Below are 10,130 nucleotides of genomic sequence, written 5' to 3' on the forward strand. Positions count from 1 at the left end.
GTTCTGCTTTTTATTCCTCAAACTACAAACATCTGGTGTTTTCATTGTTGAGTTCTGCTTTTTATCCCTCAAACTACAAACATCTGGTGTTTTCATTGGTGAATTCAGTTTTTTATCCCTCAAACTACAAACATCTGGTACTCTTAATGGTGAGTTCAGTTTTTTTATCCCTCAAACTACAAACATCTGGTGTTCTCATTGTTGAGTTCTGCTTTTTATCCCTCAAACTACAAACATGTTTACTTACCATTCACATGTTTTTTTGATACAGTTTTCTTCGATATGAACTGAACAAAACATTGGGTAGATTAACACATTCACAAAACATTGGGTAGATTAACACATTCAGTTGGGTGAAATACACTGGAGACTCAAGCAGTAATTAGTAGAATTAATTATTGTTTTTTTGTGTAACCTGTATATTATGAGGTCCACTTTAGCCAACAAATCATGGACCTACAATCAACTTGGTGTAAAAATAGTTTTAAAAAATGTGTTTAAAAAGCCAGTGAGGCCCATAATGACATTATCAGTAACTGTAGGATTAACTTGAAGAAAGTGTTAAACAAAAAAATGTATGAAAGATAATTTAAAGAATCTGTCTCATTGTTAGTCGTAGTGAGTTTCCATTATTGATCATCTAAAATCCAAGTTGTAATAATAAAGGTTGGTGTTAAAACAATGGTAAAGAAAGAAGGGTTACAAAATGTAGTTCTTTAAAACTCATTTACTCCTTCCTGACCTTAACCAATTTTATTATAGATTGATAAAGAAATAAATATTGTGTGATGATAATTGATAAAAAGAAAATCTTATTGATTGATTATAACTTATAGTTGTTGTTTACAGAAAAAAAAGTATCAAATATACTAGATTACCAAAGGTACTTGGACAGCACACCCTAAGAAGATGGGAATCATGTCAGTGAAGGTCCATTTTAATAGGGAGTGGACCTACTATTGGTATTAGGTGTAGCATAGACTCTATTACTAATGCTTGCTAACAAATGTTGTACTTCTCATGCAAAGCAGCTCCTTAAGTTTGGACATTTTGTAGGCTTTCCTCTCTGTCCAAGACCAGTTGAAGCTGTGGCCTAGCTAAGGCAGATTCTACAAGTTATTTGTAGGCTTTCCTTTCTGTCCAAGACCAGTTGGATTCAAGTTGAAGCTGTGGCCTAGCCAAGGCAGATTCTACAAGTTATTTGTAGGATTTCCTTTCTGTCCAAGACCAGTTGGATTCAGGTTGAAGCTGTGGCCTAGCTAAGGCAGATTCTACAAGTTATTTGTAGGATTTCCTTTCTGTCCAAGACCAGTTGGATTCAAGTTGAAGCTGTGGCCTAGCCAAGGCAGATTCTACAAGTTATTTGTCTTGAACCACTGCCAAACTGGACATGCAAGTTGAATGGTGTAGTACACTGTTATTCTGAAAAATTATGGTCCACCATGGAATGCACCCCTCCCCCTGGTGGCTCAGCAGTAAGTCTGTGGAATTGTAACACTGAAATTCAAATTTTGTTACTCAAGGCAGGCAGAACACAGACATCCCATTGTGTAGCTTCAGGCTTAACAGAAAATAATCAACCATAGAATGCGGACAGTGGAGTATTCTTCGGAATGTTCCAATAGGAGAAGAAGTTTAACTGTTATCCAACTAAAACACTCCTACATCATAATACTACTGCATTATCTTAAAAGCAGACTTCATTATTCCACATGCTGTTTTTCCATCATTCTTCACCCCAATTTTTATGCATAAAGAAACATTAGAGCTGATGCATTCATGACTGTGACGTGTGGCTTACAAGCTACACACTGGATGTTCTGGCTCACTGTCAGTCTTATCTCATTAAATTCCTGGTTGATAGATTTAATACCAGATGTACAGTTTCATTTCAGAGTTGATTTTGAGCATTCAAGCTGGTATTCTAAAGTAGCATGTTCAGCAGTCATCCATTTCTTCAGCTCATTAACCAACCATCTTGGTATGAATAAGTGAATGAAATGTCTTGAACATACATACATACTACCAGTACTTCACCAATAACAATTCCTCCTGGAGCTCCTTTTTTAGTGGTGTCTGACAGTCTGTGACAGATGGTGATCTTTATACGTCCAATGGAATTTATGTGTAAACTCACCGAGATTTAACTGGCTGGAGGTTTGCTGTCTCAAACATTTCGATAGTATAGTTTACACTTACATGTACACGTTAAGAAGAGTCCAGAGTGAACATGTACACGTTAAGAAGTCCAGAGTGAACACGTACACGTTTAGAAGTCCAGACTGAACGTGTACACGTTAAGAAGAGTCCAGAGTGAACGTGTACACGTTTAGAAGTCCAGAGTGAACGTGTACACGTTTAGAAGTCCAGAGTGAACGTGTACACGTAAAGAAGTCCAGAGTGAACACGTACACGTTTAGAAGTCCAGACTGAACATGTACACGTTTAGAAGTCCAGACTGAACACGTACACGTTTAGAAGTCCAGACTGAACATGTACACGTTAAGAAGTCCAGAGTGAACATGTACACGTTAAGAAGTCCAGAGTGAACACGTACACGTTAAGAAGTCCAGAGTGAACATGTACACGTTAAGAAGTCCAGACTGAACATGTACACGTTAAGAAGTCCAGAGTGAACATGTACACGTTAAGAAGTCCAGAGTGAACGTGTACACGTTAAGAAGTCCAGACTGAACGTGTACACGTTTAGAAGTCCAGAGTGAACGTGTACACGTTAAGAAGTCCAGAGTGAACATGTACACGTTAAGAAGTCCAGAGTGAACGTGTACACGTTAAGAAGTCCAGAGTGAACGTGTACACGTTAAGAAGTCCAGAGTGAACGTGTACACGTTAAGAAGTCCAGCTTAGTATGGCAACTTATTGTTTTCCTTCTATTAAAACAAGGCAGTTGTTCATTTTTTTGAATTTAATGTACTGATCTTATATAAGTTTAATTTTTTTATTGTAGTATCTAATGGTTACATTTTTCATTATATTTATGGGGTCTAGTACCTTGTCTTTGACACCCAAATGATGCTTGGAGGAAAACATCGCTACAGTTTATCTCCAGAAGAATACATTATGGCCGCTCTCAATATTTATGTGGATATTGTACTCCTCTTTTCCTTCATCCTGGATATTGTGGGGTTTGCAAACCGTGGATAAGCCTCGGAAATATATTGTTTCTCACACGTAAGTCTGGTTTAGTAACACTGTAGCTCTCCATACTGAACTTGATTTGCTATTAACAGCCATAATATTGTTTCTTGCTATGTTAATGTTCATAGCTCATGGTTTCCCAAATGCATACCTCAGTCTTCATTTCGGAAAACTGTATAGAGAATGTGTCAAGAGTAAATTTTGACTTTATTATTTTATTTCTTCTCATTTATAGTACCTGGTGTATGATACACAGCTGGTTGTTGGAGGGAAACATGAGTATGCTCTTTCTCTTGAGGGATACAGCTCTGACTCTTTACCTTGAGAACTGTAGGAGCAGCTAAAAACTAATAGTCACTATACACACTCAATCATCCTATTTTCTTAAACCTATTTCAGTAAATTTGAATTATGCATTGTATTTGGTGTACTAGAATATTTCTACTAAACTAATTTAAGATATGATTTTATTAAATATTTTTTGAACTTAATAAGAATCTAATAGTAATATCGTTTGCATGGCATTGATCTGATAATGTTTTCAGCCTTTTTTTTTTTTCTGTTTCGTGTATATTCGTTACTGCAAGAAGATTGAAAGACAGGATAGTAATAAATAAGGTTTTATGTTTCTCCCCTTTTGTTAAAACCGGTAAAATTGAGGTAGATAGAGGATTAATATATATATATACGTGTACAAAGTTTTCAAAATATGAATACATTATTATATTTAAAAAGAAATTACACGGGTTGAAAATTGTGCCACCATTATGAAAAAGTAAATATATTTTGTCTCTGGTACCAGCATGTTTGACGAGTCTTCTTATTAATGACGTACGGAATGTTATTTTCACTTTTCAAAGAACTTGGCATGTGTATTAATTCTCTAAACTGCTATCCAAGATATCCCTAAAGTAGTTAGTCTTATAAATGTTTTAACACTTGGTATGTTTTTCATGCCTGCTTGAAATCGACATGCGGTAAGCATTGCTCAGTAATAAATAGAAGTTACCGTATTTGCCCGAATATAATGCACACTTTTTTCCCTCCAGCTACCTACCAAAAAATTGATTGCGCGTTATATTCGTGCATGTTTAATTTTGTTAGGCATTTTACTAGAAGCTAATATCAAAAATCATTAAATCATCATTAAAGCTTTAAGAAATGCTGCATATTCAATACAATGGACGAGACAGATGATTACATGCTGTGAGAATCAGAAGAGGATGAAGCAAGGGTTCGAGGAAGGAGATCTGATGGTAGCGAATGTTCTAGCGACGACGAAGATTTATGTGAAGATGAATGATTAGCTTAGTGTATTACCACATATAAACTTTTCAATTAATTTTGTAAAATTGACATGTAAAAAAAATCTCAATTAAAGATTTCCAAAAAAAATTTAATACATCGATAGTCATTTACTGTATTTAGAAACTATTCAATACATTTATACAACTGATGTGTAAAAAAACAAATCAAATTTAACCTTTTAAAATTGGGTGCGCATTATATTCGAGCAAATGCAGTAAGTATAGCTACTTTGGGTAAATCGTGAAATGTCTTTCTTTATGTTGACACTAAGTATCACGTTCAACACATAGTTTAGTGTACAAATCATCAGAACCTAATGTATTACTTTTCTTAACGTAACAAAAGTTTTATGACGAATTTTGATCAAACTTCAAACGTATTTCTAAAGCCGTGAAGTCTTCTATTCACTATTATCCTAACTCTGGAGTAATACTTGCAAACTTCCTTTTAAGAATAACAATGTTTATATGGTTTTGAAAAAACAATGAAATATTTATAAACATAATATAAAAGTTTAAGATATATATGAACCTTGCGATTTTTTTTTTTTCTTCTAATTCGTTATGCTTGCCGAAGATTTAGTAAAGGTCATATTTCTGGTATTTAGAATGTGAAGGCTGATTGTTTCTAAGAATCTTTGTATAATCTTTTCCCCATAACCATTGGAACAAAAAAAAAGTTATTTCCTGCATGTGAATGTGGGATATTTTTGTCTTTTTAGTGTGACATTTTCAAAAGTCATCAAGCAAAGGAAACTTTCAAGTTTCTAGAATGTCTGTTTAAAAGAATTATTGCATAGTTTTGTGGGTGTTTTTGATGCTTTTATCAATGTATATGCTATCCAGCATTTTTGTTAATACTGCATTATATTAAAGATCAGTTTATCAGTACATGGATAGTTTCTAAGGTTATGATAATCCTAGTCAATATACAAGTGTCACTAGAGGGCACTATTGTAACTAGATGCCAAGTTGAGTAAATAGGTCTATGAAGTAAGGCTTTTTCGGTACTGAATTGTTGTACCGAGTGTTTACTAGAAGTACTTTCAAATTTCACAAAACTATCAGTTTGAGGTTGTTTCACCACCATGATGAATAGATTATAAAAAACATAACACACAACTTGTAATTCTTTCAGTAACTCGTGGTTTGTTGATGCACTAGCTTTAGGCTTACACTGGCTTGTTGGCTAGATTTGATTTTATAAACATGGAACCTTTCACATACGTATTTTATAATTCAATAATAAGCCAGACCTGGAGATGACTTGAAAATTTTTAAAGATTCAAGCTCTGAACAATACACTGTAAAAATCAGATTTTTTACCTTTATTTTGAATATTGTTTACTTTTTACACTGATTTTAAAATAGAAGAGCCATGGAGCATCTGTAGATGATTGAAATGTTAGCAAAGTCTTAAAAGTTGTACATTTAGGAACGAAATTAAAGTTTTATAAAAAGAAAACAATTACTTGCATCATTAAACAAGTTCTTAGATACCAGAATTTTCTCATATTCTAGAAGCATGTACGTGGAACCAACCAATGGAAGATTAAACAGGCAAGAATGTATTACACGTATAGATGTGTAAAACTTGAAAATGTGGTAGTACAAGTAGATTCTGTGATACGAGTTCATTTATGCAAGATGGTTTTGTAATTTTTTTTCCTAAATAATTTAGTTCTTTATTTGTGTATATATTTTATACATATGTGTAAAATGATAGTTTTTTTTTAAACTTGGGTTTGAATGTGTACAGTCCAACAGTAATTCTGCAACTTAAGTTTATTTCCAATGCAAGAGATATTTATCTGTTGTTATGGTTAATTATTAATGTTAGACAACGTTATATATATATCTGTTAAAGAAATGGTCATTTCCAAAGTTTACTTTTATTGTAGACTTTTATTAATGTATGATGCACTTCAATAGAAATATTGTAAAACGCAGGCGATTTTAAAGAAAATCAACATAGTTACAGCTATTTTTATGGCAAGCTTTGATTTATGTTTGGAAATATTTAAAGATGGAAACGAGGCAAGTTAAATCTTGAATTTAAATTTATCGATATAGTGTATTTTAGAAACTGTGACTTTGTTTGCTTGTATTTGTTTAAATGTGGTTTATTGAAGTCTAAACATTCTATTGTCATATATTGACCCTTATAATGTGTGAGAGGAGTATCCCATAAAGCACTTATTTCAGAGAAGAAGAAAAAATATATATATATTTAACATTAAACCTTGTGAAAACGTTCCTAGCATTTAACTAAAATACTTGATTTAAACTTGTAGCACCTTTTCCTACAAACCTAACAAGAAAAAAACAAGTTGATTGGTCAAGAGTAAAACATTTGTTAAGAAATTTGTTGAATTTCATCCACAGAGGTTACCAAATTTTTTAACAAAGATTTGTAACTTAGGTTGTTGTAAGGTTTCAGGGTTTAATAAAGCAATTTGAGTGTGATCTTATTCTTGTATTGGTGAATTCTGATGTCTTCTGTATAGCTGGAATGTAGGTAATGACCAGAATTTTAATTATTAGTGTTAGATAAATACTTAATAGGAAATGCATTTTATCTGTCTGCATGAAAAATCATCATATAAACAGGAGGCCAATTTCAACACTAAACAAACCATCATTAAGTCACGAAACTTATTAAACTGGCAACAATTTAAAGATATACAGTGGTCAGTTCTTGTGGCTGAATTCTGTACAAGTCATGTCAGGCTCGACAATTACGAGTAACTTTATTAAGTCCTACTAACCACGTTATGTTACAGTTTTAACTTTTGTAAAAAAAATCAATTACAATCACTTGCATTTTAAAACATCAAGCTGATAGTGGAAACTTGTGCAAGATGTGGCTGTATTAACATGCCCGATATCAGGTTCTTTATAGAGACTAACAGAGGAAGTAAAATGTATTCTACCACGTATTCCAAAAGGTAATCAAGATAAAAGATCTATGGTAGCTGTATAGCTTACACGGTAATGTAAACTTAACATGGAAATACCCTGTTGTTTTATGCTTAAGACTGTTGGTATGGCTATGAATTTTTGCCTTTATTACTTGTTAACCTCAGCGAATTTTTTTAACTTTATTACTAATTAACCTCTGCAATTTTTTTATCTTTGTTTTACTAGTTAACCTCAGCAAATATACCTTTATTACTAGTTAACCTCAGTGAAATTGAAATAAATAGAACTTATTCTTTAACCCATTTCTTAGAAATTCAAAACCCCATGACTAATGTTCAGATAATACACAACTTTTGTGTATACTTAACACAGTCTCTACAATTTTCCAACGTTCCTTTTGGTGTACACTATTTCCGTTTTGAAGTGACAGAAGCCGTACATTCTCTACAATTTTCCAACGTTCCTTTTGGTGTACACTATTTCCGTTTTGAAGTGACAGAAGCCGTACATTCTCTACAATTTTCCAACGTTCCTTTTGGTGTACATTATTTCTGTTTTGAAGTGACAGTAGCTTCGAAAATTATTCAACACAGCATTTGTGTATCATAAAACAGAACTTTCTTATAGGTTTTGAAGTGTTGTACAGGATTATGACTTTCTTCTATACAACCTACCCTTACACTATTTGAAATGTGTACTTTTGATATCGAAAACAATGTCACAATAGGATCATTTCCCACCAATTATTGTAATAAGAGAAACAGTCAGTGAACCTCTAACGTGACTTACTATGGTCTGGACTTAAAGGTGAATCATGATTTTATCACCCTATATTTGAATACACCAATACATCTGAAAATCATTGCTGAAATAGTCACCAAAACATATTTTTAATCCTTAGAAATACAACACTAATATCATTAAAAGTTTGTTTGGTGTGTTAATAATCACATTTAACCAACTCAACTTTAAAAAATTGACTTTGATATTTGGCATGTAGTTGATCCTCTCGGAAAATGCCAAGTGAAGACAGATAGCTTAGAATGTAATATGTTTAATATACTCTGATTACTTTCTTGTTTTGTTTTTCATATATCTCAAACATTACACAATTTTCAAGTCTTTATTTCAAAAATGGCTTACAGTCAACTACAAGTTATATTACACTATGTCCATGTGCTAAACTTGTTTTTATTTCAGTCAAAATACCTAACGGGCTTTTGTAATTACGAATTTTATATTTTACCTGATCCTTTGAAACTTTTTTTTTTAATTGCCATGATCAAAGAAACAATTATAAATTGTAGCAATGATCAAAAAGCAAAAAGTAACAAGAAAGCCATCATAAGACAGAATAGTCCCATAGCTTCGGAGAGGGCAAACCCGAGAATGGCGTACGAGAACAACTGCTGTTTCAAAGATGGGTTACGGGCATAGCCAATGATTAAACTGCCAAACACACTACCAATACCAGCTCCTGTTGGAGGGGGAAAAATAAAAATAAATGTCTTGCAATTCAACTTGATGAGCTTGAAATAAGTTAAGAATAATCATTCAGATTATGTAAGGGTACAGGAAATAAACTTCATAGAAATTGCTTACGATTCTTTGTGAATGACAATCAATATTATTGCTTTTCAAAAAGTTGAATTCCACCATTTGAAAATAATCAAAATGTCCTTGAACATAAATAAAGTTATGATCAATACTTATAAATCATAAACATTATCAGGCTTCAATGAAAAATCCACCAATAGGAGGTACCAAATGTTGACTGTACAATACAACACGGCTGTACAATAATTTATTGAACTAAATTACAAGAGATTTTAATTTACTATAATTTATGAAGAATATGAACACCTTGTTTCATTATGTCACTCTATTGACTAACAATTAGCAGCTAAAGCTTATTAACACAGACAGTTTTAATCTTACAGGTTTCAATAAATACTTTGTGTTAATACTATACAGCAGAAGTTGACCTGAAGTCAATGGTAATTCACACAAGTTTCATTTAATTTACCAAGACAAATGGAAGCAAATTTAACTGCTTTCACATCTTGATTTTTTTTCAGTTTCAAAATCTTTTAAAACTATATTGGCCAAAATAACTAGAATATTGCTTTACTGTTACGTATCATATCAGGTGGAACATATTAAGTTTTCCTGGACTTTACAATTTTAAAACCCTGAATGATCTACTATTGCATCATGAGAACTTTATCACATTACGGAAGTGCAAAGTAACTAACTTAAGTGTACATTTTTCATTCTTACCTCGACACTAACAGACCCGTTGTTATTGTGCAGACTACAGGTGATTGGATATTAAACATCCAAGCTATATGTACATTCACTCCTGATAAATGAACTCTCTCCTAAACAGACCCGTTGTTATTGTGCAGACTACAGATGATTGGATATTAAACATCCAAGCTATATGTACATTCACTCCTGATAAATGAACTCTCTCCTAAACAGACCCGTTGTTATTGTGCAGACTACAGGTTATTGGATATTAAACATCCAAGCTATATGTACATTTACTCCTGATAAATGAACTCTCTCCTAAACAGACTCGTTGTTATTGTGCAGACTACAGATGATTGGATATTAAACATCCAAGCTATATGTACATTCACTCCTGATAAATGAACTCTCTCCTAAACAGACCCGTTGTTATTGTGCAGACTACAGGTGATTGGATATTAAACATCCAAGCTATATGTACATTCACTC

At 32.9% G+C, this 10,130-nt stretch overlaps 2 protein-coding genes across 3 annotated transcripts in view; one reads left to right on the forward strand and one right to left on the reverse strand.

The window, feature by feature from the left end:
• The window catches only part of LOC106473127 (protein lifeguard 2-like), a 15,856-nt gene extending 8,919 nt beyond the window's left edge, over positions 1-6,937 (forward strand). The window contains exons 6-7 of the mRNA XM_022401622.1: positions 3,010-3,192; positions 3,395-6,937. Of these exons, the coding sequence (XP_022257330.1) occupies positions 3,010-3,165 (156 nt within the window). The 3' untranslated portion in view covers positions 3,166-3,192; positions 3,395-6,937. The remainder of the gene's footprint in view (positions 1-3,009; positions 3,193-3,394) is intronic.
• A 1,560-nt stretch (positions 6,938-8,497) lies between these two features.
• Positions 8,498-10,130, reverse strand: part of LOC106473126 (ATP synthase lipid-binding protein, mitochondrial-like) — a 10,605-nt gene continuing 8,972 nt past the window's right edge. For both annotated transcript variants that reach the window (XM_013933806.2, XM_013933807.2), the window contains exon 6: positions 8,498-8,865. In XM_013933806.2, the coding sequence (XP_013789260.1) occupies positions 8,702-8,865 (164 nt within the window). In that variant the 3' untranslated portion in view covers positions 8,498-8,701. The remainder of the gene's footprint in view (positions 8,866-10,130) is intronic.

This window comes from Limulus polyphemus, unplaced genomic scaffold (assembly GCF_000517525.1).
Source record: "Limulus polyphemus unplaced genomic scaffold, Limulus_polyphemus-2.1.2 Scaffold5910, whole genome shotgun sequence".
Lineage (NCBI taxonomy): Eukaryota > Metazoa > Arthropoda > Merostomata > Xiphosura > Limulidae > Limulus > Limulus polyphemus.